The 21,503-nt window shown below is 42.4% G+C and overlaps 1 protein-coding gene across 4 annotated transcripts in view; it reads left to right on the plus strand.

Annotated features, from left to right (window-relative positions):
* SFMBT1 (Scm like with four mbt domains 1) overlaps nt 1–21,503 on the plus strand; it is a 117,593-nt gene that overhangs the window by 61,138 nt on the left and 34,952 nt on the right. For all 4 annotated transcript variants that reach the window (XM_042019172.1, XM_042019183.1, XM_042019201.1 and 1 more), the window contains one exon: nt 20,466–20,627. In XM_042019172.1, the coding sequence (XP_041875106.1) occupies nt 20,600–20,627 (28 nt within the window). In that variant the 5' untranslated portion in view covers nt 20,466–20,599. The remainder of the gene's footprint in view (nt 1–20,465; nt 20,628–21,503) is intronic.

Raw genomic sequence — 21,503 nt, forward strand, 5'->3', positions numbered from 1 at the left:
TTCTCCTTAACCATGAATTTTCCTGTTCTGATGATGATGTCTGGTTCTCCTCATAAATTGACATCATCTATTTCTCTGATGTTGTCATTTTAATATGTATGTAAAGCGGAAAGGTATTTCACTGAGCAGGCGAAAAGCTAGATATTAGGTCTTGTTTAATCTGATATCTAAGGCAAAGCTGTTGATAAATATGTTTTAATAATTTAGTAAACATTTTAAGGTTCATAACTCAATACTTTTGAATAACTGAGGTGGCAGTCTGAGCTTGCTGTTGGAATAAGTGCTCCCTGGAGTCCATGTAGAAAAATTGGGTAGAAATTTTGAATAAGGAAGGTGTGATATGAATAACTATAGTGGATTTCTAGGAGTGTTGACATGTTCCACATGTTTTAAGCTGTGCTGAAATGTGGCTGTTTTGACCAACAGGAGATCTGCAATTCCTCCAAGTTTTGATTAAATTTTGATTTCCTGTGTGACATCACATCATCATGATGTCATGCTACTGGGCTTCTCCTGCACAATCTCATTGGCTCAGTGGCAGAAGTGACCTGTATGGTTTAGCTTTAGCTGTGGGGATCTGCTCTGTAGATGGAGATGCCTTCAAAATTACTTTAATTTTTATTATCTTTCCATTTAAAAAAATCACCCTTATTGCTGTCTCTTTGCAAGGATGCCCTTTTTTTACTAAAAGGTTGGCACTGCAAAGCACAGCAGTGTTTGTACAGCAGTATCACTTCAGGTATTATCACACAAGTCCCACATGCCCTGGCACACCTGAGCTGAATTCTCCAGTTCTGTTTGTGTTACAAGGAGAAGCTGTTGTGAAGTACAAGTACGGTACAAACCAGGGGGAGGCACCTGTCCCCTCTTGGGACACCTGATACAGTAATTCAGCAATTTACAATAGGAGTCTGAATCTCTAGTAAGTAGAAATGTGATGTGAAGACTTGGATCGTACCTGGGGCATTCCCCAGCTCTGCCACCAGATGATTTCTTGTGCAGTTTGCAGTGTGAGGAGTTGCTTCAAAGAGGATCCTCGGAAAGCTGCCAGATGTTGTTTTGCTGTCTGCAGACAACACTCCCATATTAAGTCTTTAGCTTGGTGCATCAGAGAACAAAAAGCACATGCTGATAAAGTAGGAGGTTATTTTCAGCTTTACTGTTGAAAACAGGAGATCTGGAGTGTGAGCCTGGAATCCCATTATTGCTAAAACAGTGAAGTGGCAGTGAAGACTAAACCAAATTTCTTGTTTCCTCTTAACAACTCCCCAAGAGCACTTGATTTCAGTAGTTTTTCCTTAGGTACTGATAGTGGATTAATTTGGTGACATTCTAAATTAATAAGCCCTCATGGCGTTTAACTTAACTCCTACTTTATTTATTTCTGTTGCATTTATTGTCTTTAACATCAGTGCTGCCATAAATTGTGGAATCTAATCTTGAGTGTCCTCTGCCCACAATTTCTTCATAGCAAAGTAGTATAGGCTGTGCTACAGTGATGAGTAAGAATCACTATAACAGAATTGGTTTGGCTTTGGTTTTTTCTTTTTGGTAGGCATCTGTTTAAGATCGGGATGGTTCTAAGGCCACTGTCATTTATGTGCCTTTTGGGTAGTTATGAATTCTTGGTAATAGATGTTCATGATGTGATCTCTGTCTGAACTGACTATAAATGCATGAGCTATGAAAAAAATTAACTTGGGATTTTGCATTAAATGAAAAAGGTACTGAGAGCAGAGGCAGAGAGCCAGCATGGGTTCACTCAAATCCAGAGCACACCCAAGGTCACACAGCATTGCTGAGCTAATCCACGTTGTCTGTGTTCAGTGACAGCTAAAACCAGAACTCATTACACTCTTGGTAATTTTGATTAAAAGAATAAGACTGAGCAGTTGTGTGGCAGTGCTGGATGTCACCACCTGACTGCCCATCGTTGTCTCTGGCTCGTGGATCAGCTCAGTGGAAGCCTCTCACAGGTCAGTGTCAATGGTGTTACAGACAGGTGGCATTTCCACCACTTGCTCGGTTTTATTTCTGTTTGTGGTGACAGTAATGAAGTGGCTCTGGAGCAGGGAGGGCAGGAAACTTAAGATAAAATTCAGAGCTGCTCTTCAACTCCTGAGCAGCATTTGGCTTTAGCATCTTTAATCCCCAGCTGCCTCCTAGGAAGGCAGTGGCCTTTTGGGAAAGCGTTTCTGATCATCCTTACAGCAATGGAAGTAGCTGGAAACAGCCAGCCTGAGGAATAAGCCAGCCATAAATTCCATATTTCCTCATTTTTCTCTCTGTGTTTTCCCCTATTTGGGTAGGAGGATTGCATCCCTCTGTAGCACTTTCTCAGACGTTCCTAATTTCTGTTATTTTGTCTTCTCTGCTGGCTTAGAAGAAAGCCAAGACAGGGTGCACTGGGGTTCATTGCTTTCCTTTTAGAGGAGAAGAGTGCTAGGGATGCAGTGCACTGCAGGAAAGTTGGACTGTCACATTCCCTTCTCCAGAGCTTGGCTGCAGCAGCAGGCAGCCGTCCTCTTGCTGCTCTCTAGAGGCAGCAGGGTAACGTGATGTGCTGGGCAGTAGAGACCTCTGAACTTAGAATTTGGTGCTCTTTAGATCTGTTCTACCTGTGATACTCTAAGCTCGGGGGACATCGTCTTTATTCACCAGTCCAAAATGGATCTGGCACCATAAACTAAAGGCGAATTGAGTAAGCTGCAATTAAAATTAAAGAGTGATTACCCAAGAAGAAATATTAAGTAAAACCCACAAAATGACATTATATTATCCTGAGCAAGGAGGGAAATGACCAGGCTGAAGGGTTGATTATCTCAGGTTGAACAACTGGTGCTGTTTGTGCCAGGAGCTGGGTGGCAGGCTCAGAGCACTGGTGGCTGTGTCTGTGCCAGTGCTGTTGGTTACCAAATGGTTTTCCTGCTTAACCAAAGCAGAAGGCTCACAGATGATGCTCAAAGGCTGATGGCATTCCCCACTTGGGGACTTAGCTCTGTGGTGGTGCTCTTGTGATGGATCTGGCATCATCACCATTAAATAAACTGTGGTTTTCAGGTAAAAGCAAGTAGATATTTCCTTTCTTGAGCAATGAGTTTCATGGATCTGGTCCAGCTGACTGCTTCATGCAGGATGGATGTCTGAGGCTTTTGGTAGTTCTCGATAAAAATGTTATTTCCCATTCTGTTCAGTGCCTGCTAGGAGGAGAAAGGAAGATATCCACTGAGCCTAAATCATTAATAAGTAACACTGAATTATCTTGACAATGGACTTTTTTTTCATCTGAAGAATGAAGAGTACAGGTGCTGTGTTCTTGACAGTGACTGATGGATGCAGCTCAGAGTCTAAACTGTAAGCTGGCTTTCATATTGATTAAAATGTATTTGTGTACCTTAAAAGTTTGATCTGGTGAGCACAGATGAATTTTCATATATAAGTAAATTAAATATATAGAAATTTATTAACAAAACAACTGTTTTCCCTATATTTGAGGTTCAGTTTATATTCCTGATCTATGGTAAATGAAGTTGTACCTTTAAAAGCAGCTGCTAAAATAAAGATTTTCATTTGACACAAGAAGCTGGAGCGTGTTTCTCCTCTTAACAGGTTTTTTTCCCTTGGAACCAGCACAGTTACTGTCGGATATAAGTTCACTTGAGTTTCAGAGGTACCAGACTGTGCTATAGTATAAACACAGCTGCTATTGAGTAAAATAGCTTCAGTCTTCTCTAAAGTATACAAGTTCAGTGTTAGTGCAATAATAGATGCTTATTTTATTAACTGTTAGTCTGCCTGTAGACTTCCTTGGCAGACTAAAGCGATGAAGTTCACCATGTGCTTGGCCTTCCATTAACTGATAAAGGATGCACATGGAGGGTAATGCTGGAGCTTCCCTGGGAAAACCTGCATCTCCTGGTCACCCAAAGGATTGGATAGAGGGGGTTCCTTCCTCAGATTGTGGTATGGGAAGAATCCATGTGATGAGGTGCAAACCATGTTATTTATGCTGGTTAAGTCAGTTTATATAACATGCCTGAATGTCGGGTGCTTCAAATATCAGCATAGATAAGGTCATCTCATGTTTGGCACTGCATGGGAAGCTGGTCAGGAGCAATTAATCAAGTACTGGTGGATGCTGATAGACAGGGCCCCTCCAAGTCCTTGGCAGTACTGCTGGCATCAGGGAAGCAGAGGTAACCACCCTCTATGGAAAAATTCTGATTTTATTTTTTTGGTCATTGTATGCTTGTGTTTCCCTTGGCTCTTTTCCTAATTGAGAGAAGGTGGGGTTTTATTTTTTTTATTTTTTAGCTTATGGAGGACAGCTTTACCTAATCCGTAGTGAAATGACGTAGTGATACAACTTAGCTGATAAATGAGAATCTCTGAATGGCTGTGCTTATTTCAGACAATCTGGGCATAATGGTTCTCTCATCAGAACCAGCTTTAAGGAGACTGATCCCATAGATGTGTCTCAGTTCTGCAAGTTCTTGGATTAAAAAAGTAAAAGTGCACCATGGAATTTTGTCCTTAGGATAACTAAAATATAATTTTAATAAAACAGGTCAGCTTTGTGTGTGTAACCATCCAATGACCAAATATGTGGAGCTTGTTAAATATCAACATTTAACTTATATAATAAGGCTGAATTCCCTTGTGCTGGTTGTGAATTGGTTTTTTTGAGGACTGTGGTGTGTAAATCTCCTAGAGCTGTAACAGCACTGCTCTTCAGGAGCACAGAACCTCTGGAGCGAGTGGGTGACGCTCTGGTGGGTGGAAAGCATTAAGAAAAAACAGCTAGAAGGGGAGAAAGCGTTTCAAGGCTTCCCAAACATTATTTGGGGCTGATAACTAAAGAAATCAGTTGTTGCTGATCAGTTTTGTTTTAAGTGCAGTTAACCTGAAAGTATGATCCAGACTCCTGTTTTGCATTTCAAAACTCACTGAAAGCTGCTGTGTAGCTCCAAGTTGCATTGATCAGCCAAGTCCTCGATGATAGAGCTGTCTTCCCATGGCTTCTCCTGGCGCAATGCCTGGGGAGAGTTCCAAAATATGAGAGCCACAGAACAGTGCCAGTCTGCTGTACTGCTCTGTGGCTGTGGCACAAGCTTGTGTTTGAGCCTCTGCTGCACATCTCTTCTCAGCCAAAACACAGTCACTGACCTACGTGCTGAATGCTGTGAGTGCTGATGTTGCCAGTTAATGCCTGCTTGAGAACTTTGGGGAGTTCATGTAAATCTAGAACACAAACATTTTCTTACTCGAGCTCCATAGTTTCTGGTCTGTGCTTGGATATTTCTTGTGCTCCATCGGAACGGAGCCGCTGCTCCATCATCCTGTAGAGTCAAAGCACACTGCGTGGCAGCCAGGATGATGGGACACTGACAGGCTTATAAATAACTGAAGATTGGAAGTTTCATTCATCTCTGCTACTAGAATTGAATACTGTACCTGATCAGGAAGATGAAGGGGGTAGTAGTTGTTTATAAATCTTACAAATAAAGGGAGGTTTAGCTTAGACACAGTCTCCGGCTTTGCTGCGTGAGTTTGTTCCAGTGGAAAGTTTAGTGTAGGGATGAATGAGTGGGTGTGGAATTACCTGCTACAGAGTAGTGCAGCCTTATTTTGCTTTAGTTATGAGTGGCACTACAGCCAAGTTATAAAGAATGTTCACAAGTTTTTTAAAAACATGGAAGTGGTGGAGTTTGGAAACAGACATTTTGAGATACGTTTCCTTGTTGCATGCTGAGGCTGAGCCCTGAGGAGCTGTTATTCTCAAGAAAAGCCTGACCTCTTCTTTCAGGTTCCTCCTCTTTCTTTAACATTAGAGGTTCTCATAGGACATGTTGAGGCAAGAACTTATTTGGACATTTACTGTTAGTGCTTTGATTTTTGCTCTCTTCATTGTTGCTCACTTGTTTGTGGAGGCATGATGCTTGTGGAAGATTTTTGTGGTGCACACCCAGGGTCAGTGTGATTTCCACCATTTCTTCACTGAATCCAGGTATGGAGGTGAACAAAGCAATTGCACAAGGCCCCTGCTTGTGTCGGGGTAGTTGGAATCAGAAGCCTGAGATAGCTCTGCGTTTTCACTTCCCTTAACTCACCAAAAACCTAAACTGTCCATGAGTGCTGGACTGAAATAAAATTCAGGAGAGGAAAAAGACAGCTCTAAAAAATTTACTTTTGTTCCATTTTTCTCTCTCATGCTGAATACTAAGAGGCCAAGTCTCTTTCCCCCTTTCTCCCCTCCAGAAGTTGTCCTTTTTGAGTGCTGGTGCCTGAGAGCTGGAAGCAGGAATAGCACCGAGCACGTCCCCAGCCTCCTGGGTTGCCCTAAGCCAGCATAAAGGCATGATGCATACAAAAAATTTAGGCTAGAAACAGGCATTAGGTTTTTTTCTTTCAGTAACTGAGTTTTATCACAGTAACTGACATTCTAATGAACCAGCTTGTAATTAATGTCAATGAAATTTAACTCTGTTGTTATTTAAATAATGCAGTAATCTTGGTAGCACCATTTGTGGGGTTGTGTACCATCCTGTAGAGAAGACAGAGTGTGGAAAGTAGAAGGTTAAAGAGTAAAAATCATTGAAAGCTGGCAATTTAGGAGGCTGTGAGAAATATTTACAGTGTTTATTGTAGTAATGGATGCTGTAGAGTTCATGGATGCAGAAAATGAATAAGCTCTTTGGGACGTTGTTCTTGGAGCCTTTTCTCACATCACAGAGGAGGATGCGGTGGATTTGTTTGGCTGAAGCGAAGAAAAGCTTCCAGTCATGAAAGAAACTGTTTATATCGACCTGGGGTGGCTGCTGTGTGAGGAAGAGCAAGAGTTTTTTCTTAGCTCTTTGTTTTTGCAAAGAGTTTGGCAGAATGAGACCTGTATAGATAACATTTATCTTAATTTGATTCTATTTTTCTCTGTGTTCTTTAGATCTAGGAAATAATCACTGTAACACTGATGTATCAGTAAGTTGAACTTGTAGGGCAGGAATTTTAAATGTAGAAGAGATTTGCTGCACCACTGTGGTGTGGGTCAGTAAAATAAATTACCAGGTCTTTTCCTGAAGCATTTGGTGTGCTTGGTCCCCAGCTTTTTCATGGAAATCTTTGGACTAACTGGTTAATGTTTAAAGACGGAAACTTTGTTTCTGAAGCAACTGGATGTTTTCTAGGTGTTTACTCTTTCTTTTCCCATTAGTTTCTCTGATCCTTAGTGCAAACCTGCAGGGATTGCTTTTATTGACCCCCTGTTTTCCCTCTTCTTTCTCTCGCTCCCCCTCTCCCCAGCCGTGTGTGTACTGGGAGGAAAAGCCTAAACCCTTTTCCTTCTTGAGGCTTTTCTTACCAAATTTAAGTTTTTCAGGCACGATACTTCTTTAAATATGTATGATGTAATGTGTCTGTGGTCAGGGAATTGAGTGGTGCTAAAAGTGATCTTGTCTGAGGAATATTCTGGTTTTTGCTCTTTTGAATCCAAGCAGAACTAAGGAGGGAACAGTGCTGGTTCTAAGGCAGTAGTGAATCTCCACAGCCAAAAATGTTTAAAAAGTAACTGGTACCACTGAGTGAGCACATAGGTAAAATAATGTTTAAAAGCCCATGGAAAGAAAAAGCGTTTAAAATCTGCCTCACTCTACATTTCAGAGTAAGGTTTAAACAAGAAAAGTTCCTCATCTCCCTTACCTGTTACATTTGCAGCATCTGAAGTGCAAAGGTGGAGTTTTGGCATGTTCTAACTTCAGCACTGCAAGGCTGCAAGAGCATCGTGTTTGTGTTTGTGTTTTTTAACTAAAGTGCTTTCAGAGTGACCCCAGCTCCAGAGCTGCCAGGTGTTAATTTAACTTTCCAGTTTATGATTACATCTTTTTGACCTACTTGGTAAAAGCCACTTCTTTATGGGGTCTCCCACAAGCTGATTTTCTTTTTCCCTTGGAAGTCCTTGCTTCAATATAAAGGCTGGTTTGCTGTGATGTCTGTCTCCCTTACTTCCACAGCAGTGTTTTCCTCTCCTTGCTATTTTGATAGCTCCCATTTTACAGAGCTGCAAATTATAACCTTGTTTTGCTTGGTGGGTGAGGAGCCTTGATGCAGTTCACTGCCACTGCAACCTTATTCTGGCTCATCAGCATCTTCACCTTTGCCTTCTTGCCTTGAGCACTTAGACTTTAAAAATAACCTGTCCTCCTACAGCAAAGCCTTCTTTACCCTTCACTCCAAGAATTGAAATTAATATCACTTGGACACATCTAAAAGTGAAAGATGTGATTTTTCTGTGGAGAAGAAGTGGCTTGCACAGATCATCTATGGCACAAAGCTATGAAATAAGTTCTGTAAAATTAAAATTCAGGTGGGGGGGTATGCAGATTGCCTTATTTGAATATTTAAATGTTCTGTAGCTTTTTGATGACTGCTTTATCATTGTTTTCCATATATATGCAATGATGCTCATTTACAGCCTTCCCCAATCAGTTATACAGCAAATACCACTGCTATAAATAAAATGTCATTTGCAGGAGACAGAGTTTTGGAAGTTAAATGAGGAAGAAATATTAGCTGTGATCAGTTGGTCAGGATTTTCTCTACAGGATTATTAAAAGGAGTAGTTGAAATGTGGATTTTCCATTGCCCTTCTCTGTTACTAACCAAGGAATACTTTAGGGTTTCAGGTAGTGTTTCAGAAAGATTGTCCAAAAGGAAGAAGTCTGGGGATGTTATCTCATGTTGCAGCTCAGTCAATGTTGTAATTGGCAATCAAAAAGCAGCAGTGCTGCTTGTCACCATCCCTGGCCATGCAGTCTCGCCCTCCTCTCTGCCACGACTGCTGTCTTAATCCTGCAGTCAGCTGGTTCTTCTCTCCAGCGGGAAACTAATAGCTGTTGGTTTTTTTTTTTTCCTTGTTCTTTTCTTGGTCAGATCATGCTTTGGCTTGTTTGGTGTTTCTGCACTGTCTACTAAATAATTCAGATATTTCTGTCTAGTTATTCAGTATCGCTGGCTTTGCTTTTAGCATTTGAGCAGTGTCACTAAACTCGTATTTGTCACCATCAGGGAAAATACACTTATTTTTGCTGTTACACTCTGAAGCCCCAGCAGTGTCTGACAGATGCTCCACTTGAGCAGCTCACACGGGCACACCTCGGGCTGCTGAGCTGCTCCTGATCCTGCTTCTGCCATGGGCTTTCCTGCACCTGCAGGGAAATCACATAACCTCCTCTGCAGTTTTATCATGTCTCACATGGGAGTGATAGATCCTGCGCTGGGCTGGTGAATCATGTCGAATCAGTCCTAAAGTAACTTAGATTAGATTAGTTCAAGGTGATTATACTCCAGACTTTCTCATCAGTGACACTATCTCTGGAAGATATGGAGCAGCTCAGGTCAGAATGCATCTCATGGTAACAGCACAGTAGGTGTTCAAGAGTGCACAGGAGACCTATGAAACAGGTTGGGGATCAAAGTAAAGATCTGACTTGAAATCAGACTGGAGAGGGCTTTTTCTTGAACAACTGGTAGAGGTTAGGATGTAGGAAAATCTGCCCTCAGCACTTACTTTGTTAAGGGATCTTTAAATATGCATTGTAGGAAGTTGAATTTTGCCTCATCTAGGATTTCTGACTTGAGGTGATAATTTTTACTTGGTGGTTGAGATGGAAAGTGATTTTATTTAATAAAAGTGGAATTAGAAGTTCTTATATTCATATTTGGAGACTCGAGCAAAGGGACACAGGCTTCGAAATACATTCCCCATAGTGGGGCCCATGCAAGGTGGAATTGTGGTTTTGTTTTTGGCTGCCCCTCAATTTTAAGGTGATAATTGACAGTCATGTTTTGACTTTTAAACTGGGGAGTGCCCGTGAGTAGGAAATGTAGTCCTGGCAAGGACTAACATTTGGATGGTATATAGGTGCCATGCATTGAATTGAGCTGGTCTGCTGGGGAGGAGGAGAAAAGAGCATATCCTTATGGAAGAAGTGAAACCGGCTGCTGTTTAATTTTCTCTGCTGCTGGTGTTTCTGTGCTGGTGAAGGACTTTGGGAAGAGTGGGTCAGTCCCAGGCTGCAGGAGCTGCGAGGAGGAGGAGGAGGAGGAAGGGGTGTCCTCACTGCTCCTTGTCCCCAGGCTGGTAGGGCAGGGCTCCCTCTCTCTGCAGATGCTGTGCTGGTGCTGGCACCTGCTGCCTGCAGAGCTATTTGGGAGTGTTCCAGGACTGCTCTGGTAATCAGACTTGCCTTGCACGGTAATGAAACAGCGAGATTAAGCTATGACAATTAAAACCTGAGGCACACAAGTCCTGAAACGATGCTGGACTTTGAAGCATGGGTTTGTGAAGAAAATGAAACAGCAAGCCCCAAGTCCTGACTCTTCCAAGTCTGTAGCCTCATTTATTCGGGTTTCATCTGAAATGAAGAACTGCTTATCAGTGTTTCTGAAAGCGCAGGCTGAGCAGTGATGGCCTTGATGATGAGGTGGCTTTGTAGAGTGTGGTCAGTGTGTGCTGGGTGTGGTTGTCACCTGTGAGTCCTCTTTCCTGTTAATCCTTTCCAAATTTATTACCTTCAGTGCTTGAAATCATTTAGTAGGTTGAGGCTTACTTCTTGCTAATAGGTAGCAGAGAGTCCTTCCTTGCTTGTTTGCCTGTTCTGTGACCTGTGCTGGTCACTCAGGAATAAGTTAATTTCTTTGTATGGATAATTGTGAGTTCTGAGTCTGTTTTGATCCAACTTGATTTGTTGTGATGACTGCTTCTGCTAAAACTGTGTCCTGTTTGCTTCTGCAGCTTTTATTTGCAATCATGGAGGGGTTTTTTTTAGTGCCACTGCTTGTTAAAATAGGTTTTCTGTCTGTGGGACAGTTTGATTTGTGGTTGCATCTGTCTGTACAGACCTTATGTTAAAATGTCATTAGTGGGCGTAAAAACAAATAAAGATCCTGTGATTAAGGGCTTTTTAAATTGGAATTATTTAAGATTAAATTACTTAGATTGAAATTATACAATACCAAAGCAGCAAACTTTGAAATAAATTATTTTCCATCTTAATTTTCACTCTAGCCTGCCAGTAACAATTTGACTAACGGATTGTTTGTTCAAGGAAGAAGGCCTAATGATCCATGTATGCAAAGAAATATAAATGAAATCCCACTCCCTTTGTTTTTCCCTAGTATCAGTGCCAATATTTTAAAAATAGGAAGCTAAAGTTTAACCACTGAGTCGGTTTTTAAACCCAAAGCTAGGATTTGGTTATGATTTCACAAGTGATGTGCACCAAAGAGTTAAACCTTTTTTCAACTGGAGTTGAACTCAATTTCAATTGAACTGTGGAGATATGTTGGAGTTCCTGCTTGCCCTAGGAAAACGGGATCTAGAACAAGAGGTCAATGTGTTGATAAATAGATTTAGCTCCTAATCTTTACACTTCTTCTTGATGGGGTGGAGAGTGTCCTTATTGGGAATAAATGTAAAGTTGGGCTTTTTTGTGGATTTCAAATGTCTGCTAGTGGTGTGAGCCCTCACTGGCTGACGGGATCGGAGTTGTCCTGTGGTTGTGGTGGCATTCCAGGGAGAGCTGCCCTTTCAGTGTGTAGCTTGTGGCTGAAGAAGCCCTTGAGAGAATCACCGAGGCCCTTCAGCATAATGTATTACTTTTTTCTGTATTGTGTACCATTTCAGTGACATGACAAAGGAAGGAAACAAGTAGGAGTGTGCTTTTACATACAGGAGGTGTTTTGTGTGATGGACTTTTTAAAAAATGTCTTATTTGCAAGGTACCTTCCTCCCCCCACCAGTCTTCTCCTTTAACTGTTGTATTGTCTGCAGTGGTGACATCCATTAGTTAGTTCTCTGAAACAGGAGTTCATTTTCAAAGAAGGATTTGGAAGATAGTGCAGAGTTTTTTCCCTTTATGTGATTGAGTGCTGAGCCAAGTTGAGTGTCCTGCTCAGATTTCATTCAAAGATTTTCCTATAACATATGCACAGAGTAGGAGTCAGCAGCGAGGGCTTATTTGAATCAATCGAGCCTTGTGGCAGCATGAGGGAACTATTTATTGTAACTTTGTGAAGACTGCATTGACCTTCCTGTGTTGTCTGTAAGCCTGACAGCCTTCTAGATCAAAATAAGTTTCCAAATCTGGTGTTCTAACAGATGATTTTTTTCTCCAGTAATTCTCATGTTTCAGGCACTTACAGGTTAATTTTCTTTGTTAATTGCCTGTGTGTGTGTAATGAATGTAGTTTTTGATTTAAAACACTTTTCTCTCACATAGTGGATAGCTGAGTATTGTATCCTCCATTATGTTCATCTGTTGGTACTTTGTCTTCTTCCACATAGCAATGCCAGTGCTCTTCCTTGACACCATGGAAAGGGTGTGATTTTCTTTTGTTTTGGAGCAAATAGTTGTTAAGAGCTAATGCAGGTGCTTTGCCACCCATAGCTCCCCACAGGCTGCCTTCTAGGGCTCTGTGCTGCAGATCTCAAATCTTGGCATTGGCTCAGAGTTGGCTCCTGAACAGCATCTGAGTGAGTTTTAGGTATTTTTGTTTCAAGCCAGAAGAGTGAGACTGGTGGTGACTGACAAAAAGTTCAGTCATTTCACTAAAAGTCTAAACCACGATGCTATACCCATTTCTGTCATGTAGTTACCCTGGGGAAGCTGAGAAAGCAGCTGTTGGGTAGTGCTGTGTGTGTTGGGGAACATTTCAGTGAGAAGCTCCTCAAACCGAGTGTAGAGGGTTCCTTTCTCTGCTGGCAGATAAACTCTTGCCTATCGCTTCCTCATGGGCAGCATCCCCTTTCCCATCACTATGTCTCATGGGATTCCATACTTACATGCACCAGGGGTTCAGATCCAGAGGTACAAGTCAGTTTCTTTCCATCTGAGTGCTCTATTTCATCTCACCATGAATCATACTACATTTGACTGGTAGAATATTTGTTTGTTCATGCTGCTTGTCTTTGTATGGAGGATAAGAAGCTGCCAGGATGTTGTCTGAGACTTGGGAGCAGCAGGAACTTCACGTTTTTCCTTCATCTTCTTTTCCAACTTGTAACTTCAGGCAGTTGTATTCATGCAATAGGATATGAATTCAAAAAAATCAACAATGAAAAGAGAGCAGTGTGTTCTGTCTGGTTTCTTTATTTGGCCCATAACCCCCAGTGTGCTTGTAGTCTGCATGCCATGAAAGTAGATGAGGAGAGCAGAATAATGCTGCAGATTTTGCATTTAAAAAGGAAAAACAAGCCTTAAGGACTTGACAGAACTCCCCACTACCTTAAAGGTTAGAGGCAAACTGATCAGTATTTAACAGCTCCTATTTGCAACCACTTGTAAACATAAGGGAACTTCTTGGGACACCTATTGTGTGTTACTGCCCTGTCAAGTCAACGCTTGGTCTGTCCAGTGGCACTTAAATTAGCTGGGAATAGAACTGTGACTTTTACATTCTCACCTGGACTTAATGTGCAGTCCCATGGAAATTGCTTTAGTGGCTGGGTAGCACAGCACGGGTTGTAAAGTCAGATCCTGTAATTTGTTGAGCTGGACCTGAGTGTTTCAAGATTCATTAACCAGGCTTCCCGGTTCTAGGTGTGTTACCTGGATGGTCAGGCAGATCCAGGCATTGAGTCAAATCCTGGAAGCCACTGGACTTCAGACAGGGGTCAGGATTGGAAAACAGACTTAAATTGACCTAACCTAAATGGAAAAGATAATCATCACATATGGTATCAGCAGAATTCTGCTAAATAGGTTATTGTTGGTTGGTTTTTTTTCCTGTGACGTACAATAGCTCTAATAAAAGATCAAGTTAAAAGGTATGAGCACTGGTCCCGTTTTGTAACCAAATAGATTCTCCTTTTCTCTGGTAAATATTTTTCTGCTAATAAAATGCACGTTCACAGACATTTCCACATTTTCAAGGCAGAAAGGACTGCCAGGCTGTAGCCTTTCAGTCTGCTGCGAGGTTCCTGTTGATTTGACTGTGTAATGGCAGCACTTGCTGCCTTTAACCTGACGTGAGGGGCTCTGACACCCTGGTGCAGCGTCGGCTGCGGGCGGTGGCCCCTGCCCTGTCCTGCTGCTGTCCTGGTGACACAGCCACTGCTGTCCCTGGCTGCTGCAGGTGCCTTCCCTTTGCTGCAGGCAAGGAGGCACCAGGAGCACAGCTGGGATGCTGCTGTGGGGGGTGCATCACTCAGACACCTGTCTGGGTCCTGGAGGTGAAGAACACGAAGAGCAGTGGTGTTAACTCCTGTAAATAACTGTGGGGTTTGCTGGTTCAGTGTGGACAGAGTAGTCCATGCTGGTGTTCTGCCACCTTGATGGTGGGCATTGGGTCAGCACAGGGAAGCTGTCACAAACACAGGCCTTTTGTTTTGGATAAGCCCTTGGAACAGGAATAATATGTTTCTTGTTGCACTGCAGTGCAGTGGTGCAGGCTGGCTTAGCATCCTCTGCAGGGGTGCTTGCTTGTGGTCACTTCCATGTGGAAGGTGTGAAGCATGTTCCAGAGCCACACAACTCTGTAAGCCTGGCCTGCTGTTGTTGGCAATGGCCTGGATCCTTCACAGCAGATTCTTTGCCCTTTTTACGTCTTACAAGAATTTCTTTGGAAGTGTAAGAACAGAAGGTGTGTTCTTTAAATGAACTTCTCTTTGAGGAGTCTTAGCGTTGCTGTTGCAATGGAAGGGATGAACCTGGAGTTCTCTTCTGCTAAAACAGATTCCATGGGAGCAGCAGGGAGTTGGAAGGATGGAACTGTTAGGACTACTGGTCTGTGAGCAGAGATTTCAGTGCAGGTGTGAGAGAAATTAATTAATTAAGAGTTTTAATAATGAATCTAACTCTGGTGATGGTTCCTATTTGCATTTATATACATATATAATCTTCATGTTCAATGGGTTTTGTTCTCAGAGGCCACACAGAAGCTGTTCAGATAAGAAAACTGAAGCATGCTCTTGGCAGGCAAAGAGATGAAAGGGGTTGCAGGAATCCTGCACCCTGTCTTCAGGAACACTTTGCAAGGAGCAGGGGTGGAATATTAGAGACCAACATAATTTCTGCTCTTGCAAGGACAAAGCCCAAATAAGTTGACAAGAAGAGACTTGGTAGAGAGAGATGAGAGGGGTTGAAATGTCAGAAATGTTGACTGCTTTTGGTGAAGAAAGTATTTCTTGTGGAGGCTGGTTGGTTGGTGTTGCTGCTGTAGCTGTGCAAGGCACAGCCAGAGCTGCTGGAGAAGTGTTGGTCAGTGGCACAGAGCTCCTATGGCCTCTTACAAAAGCCCAAAATGGTACCAATTTGACTAAGGCTGGTTAGAGGGGCAAGAAGAGGTGATGAACTCCTTTGTTACTGTTGAGCTACCAACTGCAGAAGTGTGGAAACATAGTTGCCCCTGTTATTTGGGGTTTTTTTTTAAATATGGGAATGTTTTGCTTTTATTTTGGATATATATATCCAGTATGCAGTCAAGACAACCTAAAGGAAATGTTAGTGGTCCTACCTGCGTAAAAGGTGATTCAGTTGTTTAATAAATCCTTACAGGAGCAGGCAAATAAGCTGCTTTTTACAGACTGGCTGTTTCATTTGTGTGTGTAAAAATAATGCTTTAAAGAGCTGCAAGTCAGCCAAAGGCTTCTGTTCTCCATGTTGGATGGGATCATTCCTTCAGCAGCTGTGACTAATGAAATTGGTAGTATTTTTATTACTTTGTTATAGAGGCATCAAACTTTATTTTGCTTATCTGTAGTCTGCTTTCTGGACCTTGCAGGTCTTGGAGAGATTTGGAGTGTGCTAACAATGCTGAGCCAAGGTTTCTGTGGCAGGTAGTTTTCTTTCCTACAGAAACAACTGGAACTGATTTTTTTTCTTGTCACAGAACAGCAATTAAAATGGCTTGGAAAATCGGAATTTCAGCATAAATTGGAGATTGTGAGAAATCTTCCACTTTGTCTTTTGTTTGTGGGAAGTCAGGTACTAGGAAGGCTTGTGAAATACTTACTTTGTTTATACAACTGAAAGTTAGAACCTATCTGCAGTGTTATCCATGCTTCCAGCCAGTAGGGACTAAATAAGAGAAGACAAGATTATAAGGAAGTCCTTAAACCCTATTTTGACTGTAAAAGGCTTGGAGAACTTGGAGCTTGCATGAAGTATGGGACCCTGGAGACCCTTTCCTGGAGAAGCAGGACCTCTGCCAAGGGCTCCAGCAGGGAGAATGGCAGGGGGATGGAGCAAGAGAGAAGGACATAGATGTGTGTACAATAACACTTTGCTTCCTGAGAAAATAATTTTAATGTCCTGTCTGACAGAAGCATCATTATGGTTGTTGAATGACAAACCATGAGAGTCGTATTCCATGTGGCAGCTGAGACAGAGGCTGGGTTTGTGCCCACAAACCGTGCAAAGCCTTGGTGGCTGTAAACACCCCTGTGCTGGTGTCTCGCAGCTCCTGCAGCTTTGTGGGGTTTGGTGAGCTCCCCATCCAAGCACAGCAGCAGGGATTGTGCAGACACTTGCTGATCTGTGAATCTTAAACAGTTCCATCACAGGTATTAGAGATTTCTTACACCAGATGCTCTCCCGAATATTTGTTTCCTTTTGCCTCTCTCAGCCCTGATTTCAAGGGTGAGATTTTTGTTCAAAGGAGGCAGAAATCTGCCGTTGTGCCTGATGGAGGTGGTTGCTGATCTGCTATGGCAGGTAGTCAGCTGTATCCTTCCACCAAGCTGGCAGCAGTGGCTAGCCAGAGTCTTTGACATTTTCCCCCAAAGTGACGGGGCTGTTTTAAGGAAATGTACTGACCCCAGTGTGAGAGTTTGGCTGTTTGTGTAACTGCGAGTGTATTGCTACAAGAGAGTGAATGAAGCTCACACTGAATAGCTTGAAAGGTAATTTTCTCCAGCACCATTGATTTTGGTTCTAGTTGAGAAATTTGCACAACATACCTTGTTTTGTGCTGAAAACAGTTAACTAAGAGTGATAAGAAATTTGCCAGTATACCTGGAATGCATTTCACAAAAATGTTTATGAATCAAGTACTACACATTGTAACTTGAACCTAAAATTAAGTTGGCTCCTACCCGAGAAGTTCATTGCATTGGGTTCTTTTTGTGCTGTAGAATTTTAATTTTTTTAATAAAACACTTCAACTTAAGTTCTCATCCAACAAGGTCCTTTCCATTTTTGACTTTATTGTATCAGTGAGGAGTTGGCAGAGTCTCAGTCAGGCTGGGTGGAGTCTCCTTGTCCTCTGAGCAGATGCAAGCGTGTTTTCCAAAGGGCTGATGTTTTCAGCCTGGCTTATCTCCCAGGGCAGAGGACCCCATGCAACTGCATTTCTACCTTAGATCTGCTTGTACACTGATAAGTGGCTTTACTGTGGCCTGCAAGTACCCAGTGGCATACAACTCTTGATTCCAACATGCTCCCCTTTTCCCCTGGAGCCACTATTTCATCTTCATGTAGCAAAAGGGCTAGCTGAGACCTATATTCATCATTGACTGTAGTGGTGTTAGGTTAGGAAAAAGGTTAAAAAAAAAAACTTGAAGTTGTTTTGGGGTGTTTTTTGTAGGCTGTGGAAATTGCTGATTTCTGCAGCAGTAATAGAAGCACAGGCAAGTGAAGTGTAGGTTGTAGTTGCAGTTGTGCACGGCAGCATCAGGAATAAGGATTGTGGTGGGGTCTGTGCCCTGTGGTTTGGAGCCCTGTCCAGTGCAGCATCAGGATCGGGCCCACCATGAGTCCTGGAATAAAAAATGTGTTAGAAAAAGTCTTTAGAAGAAGTGTCAGTTCCCCTCCTAGGAAAGGCATAATTGCTATTTCTGGAAGTGAAAAAGCACAGGTATGTGTGTGAATGGGCATAGGGACCAGGAGCCCCTCTCCTCCCACCTCCAAGAGTAACAAAAGGACGGGATCTTCACCTCCCTTGCTGCATTAGCAGCGGATTTTCGGGAGCAGAGCTGTGGTTTTCAGGTGCTGAGGGACCCCTGCCCTGCCCTGGCAGAGCTGCAACAGGTTTCCTGCCTGCCCATGCCGGCTGCAGCTCTGTGGTGGACGCGGGTTTGAAACAGATTTTACTGGATGCCTTGGCATGAAGGAATTCGCTGAAACCTGATCCTTGCTGGAGCTCCATCCCCAGTCCTTGGGGGTGTCTCCTGTCCCCATTGTCTCATGCACCTTTGTTTTAAAATAATATTAAGCCTCAGACACCAGCTGATTTACTTTAATTCAACATCCAACTTATGTTTGATTTCTTTTCATATTCAAGTGAGCCATCTGGCTTTAATGAACTGTAACTGTTTTTAATGCTGCCTCCAGTTGCTAACATCTGAATATTTCATGTGCTGAAAGAAGATTTGAAATGCAGAAGTGAGACTGAAGAGTCCAAAGTATTTCCAAATCAGCTCTGTTCCAGCAGCACTTGTGCTCCACTTCCCTTGAGATTTATCAAAAGATAATCTTTGGGGTGCCAGACTGTAAGCAGCAGCCATGGTGGGTGCTAATTACAAGTACTCTCAGTTTTGTGTACATAAAACACCACAACTGCTTATGAAATCCTGAATAACAACCCAACTTGACTTGGGCAGAATATCAATCAACTTCAACAGGAGCTGCCAGTGTTTGGCATCTTCTAAATCAACAGCTTCTTTGGTGCTTGGGGTTTGGTTTTTTGGGTTTCTTTGGGGGTTTTTTGGGGGGAAGGGTGGTGTCTTAAATATTTTCATGTTGCAAAAAATACGGAATTTAGTTACGTCACATAGTTTAGTTATAGAAGCTAACTGAGAGCTGTATCCCATAAACTGAAAATAGCTTAATTGCAACTAATTCTGAGGATACTTTGCCAGGGCTCACTATTCTAAAGCAGTGGCATATCCCCAGATTTGTTGGAGTACATGCTTTGCTCACAGCATTGCCTTTGTTTTGGCTAAGCACTGTGACAGCTGATAGACTTGGGATAGGCCATTACCAAGGCATATTTTAATTAATGATTAAAAATTGTTTTGTTGGTTGGTTCTTCTCTGTGTGCTGAGCATCCTGCCAGTGACATCATCTTCCAGCATCACTTTATAAAAGATAGAATAGGTGGAAGCTCAGTCTGTGTAGGAGGAAGGTCTTGGGAGAGGATAGTCTGGGAACACGTGCTTGAGTTATCTTATCCTGCACTGCTTTGTCCTGAGAGCCTGGAAAAAATGTGTGGGGAACTAGTGGAGAGTGAGAGGGGAACCTGTGCTTGATTTCTCAGTAACTCTGTCACAGAGGCAGAGCTGAATTGGGAGTTAACGTGTGACCTTGCAGTTACATGCTGAGCACATACTTTCTGAGCTGGAGCAGAGCAGGTTAGAAGCATATAGCAGAAATTGGCAGCTGGGTCCTATTCCAGACACATTCCTGTGAAGCTATAATGAATAAAAGTTATTAATATCTTCCATACAGTAGATTCTTGTGGCATTAAGCTGCCATTCAATAGGAGCTCTTATGATAACTCTTGCTAGTCTCAAAAAATTTTTATTTTCACATGTAATGAAAATTTTTGAAGTTGACTGTAGTTTTGATTGTACTTGAACTTCCTACATGACTGAGCACTGCTGCTGGATATTTTATTCTATTCAAATTTGTTGATTTATTTGTGTGTGAGGGAAGCTACCAGTGTTGTGTACCTCTAAGGATTATCAGGTTGTCTGCACTGACACTCTAGCTGTTCAAAACTGGAAATCAGAGACTTTTCAAATGTATAGGACTTCCTTTTTAGAAACCATTGTTATTCAAAACGCATTTATCTCAGAAGCACAGCCTGTGTTTTTTAGAACCTGATTATTTGTCCTCTACATTATTTCAGGTATCTCACTTAAAACAAAAATCTAGGTGCTTCACAGACATTCAGCTGGAATGCAAAAGCTTATTTGAAATGATCTTTTTCTTACAAGAATTTTTAAGCCAATAATCTTATGTGGGTTTGTGGCCACTCATCTCATTGATTTTTATAAAGTTGTCAGTCAGAGTGTGTTATTAATAAAGATACATGTTACCTGGACTTTTATTGACTATACAACTCTGCTTTTGTGGAGAATTTTGTAAGGAAAGAAGACTCGTGGTTCACTGCCAGTGAACTGGTGGGCTTGCTTTAGACATGGTTTTGCTCATTTTCTACCATTCGTAGTGAAATAATTATTTAACTGCTCATAGGAGCAGGTTTGCAAATTGCATATTAGGAAGAAATGCTCCCCTGTGAGTGTGGGGAGGCCCTGGCACAGGCTGCCCAGAGAAGCTGTGGCTACCCCATCCCAGAAGTGTTGAAGGCCAGGGCTTGGAGCAGCCTGGGATAGTGGAAGGTGTCCCTGCCCATGGCAGGGGATTGGAAGGAGATGATCTTTGAGTTCCCTTCCAACCCAAACCATTCTAGGATTCTATCTTAATAGCTAAAAATCTCATGAAGATTTTCTTACCAGTTGTTCCTTTCAGGTGTTTTCCAGGATCCCTTCTTGAATGTCCCGGCTGCTGTCGAAGGCAGGAGGCGACTCATGACCACCAAACAGTGACAGCCTTGGCTTCCCCTGCTTCTGGCTGCTGGGAACAACCACTGGGCTCCTGTGGAGATGAATGGAGAACAGCAGTATGATGCAGGTAACAGTCCAGCCCAGCTCCCTGGCCAACTATTCTAGAAATGTGGAAGAAAGATGAGCACAGGGAGTGTCCCATGGTGCACATGCCTGGTGCTGTGCACAGGGAGAAACTCCAGCTTCACAGATTCTGAGTTAGGTTCTGGCTGTGGCACTGTCATGGCTGTGTTTGTTACTGCTCTGTGTCAAAGCAGGGTGTATCACTGGCTTAAGGGAGACCAAAATCTGACCCATCTTGGTGGTTGTGTTTTTGGGAAGCTGTGACTTTCCTTTTTGTGCTACCACTGTGAGATGGGCTTATGAAAAGTTTGGTGGTGTTAAGACTTACTATTTTAAGGCATTTTTCTGTCAGAGTGGTTAGTATCTAGTTCTGTCCTTGTGTTCATCTTATTCTTAATATTTTGGCAAGCTTGTGCTGCTGGTTTGGAAAGTCAGATAACTGAAGCTGTTTGCTGCCATTGTAATCTGTCCTGTTTTTCTGAAGTGCCTTGGTGTGTCCTCTTTGATAGGCTTGTGATATCAGTTCCTAACCTGCTGCAGAGTGGTGTATTACGATAAATCAGCTCAGGTTTTGGATCCCCTTGGAACACCAGGCCAGGAAGAATGTTAGTCTGGGATGGCTGGGAATACTAACAGCTTTCTGAAACAGTTCTGGAATTGTACCCTCGTGTGGGGGTAGGGACCATCCATCTTTTCTGTCTTGCCTGGCATGGCTTGTCCTTTTCTTTGAGGAGGTCCCTGCCTATCACAGTTTATATAAAGCAAATTTTAATTTGTAGTTACCAGTGTAAACAATTGGATCAAGATTTTATCAGAGTATTACTTTCCTTTGGTACTTGTCCAACAAACTGCTCTTCTCGCAGGACAGTTCACTATTGGT

The sequence above is a fragment of the Corvus kubaryi genome, unplaced genomic scaffold (genome assembly GCF_017639235.1).
Source record: "Corvus kubaryi isolate FWS band 111438036 unplaced genomic scaffold, C.kubaryi_AGA036_p1.0 124, whole genome shotgun sequence".
NCBI classification, from domain to species: domain Eukaryota; kingdom Metazoa; phylum Chordata; class Aves; order Passeriformes; family Corvidae; genus Corvus; species Corvus kubaryi.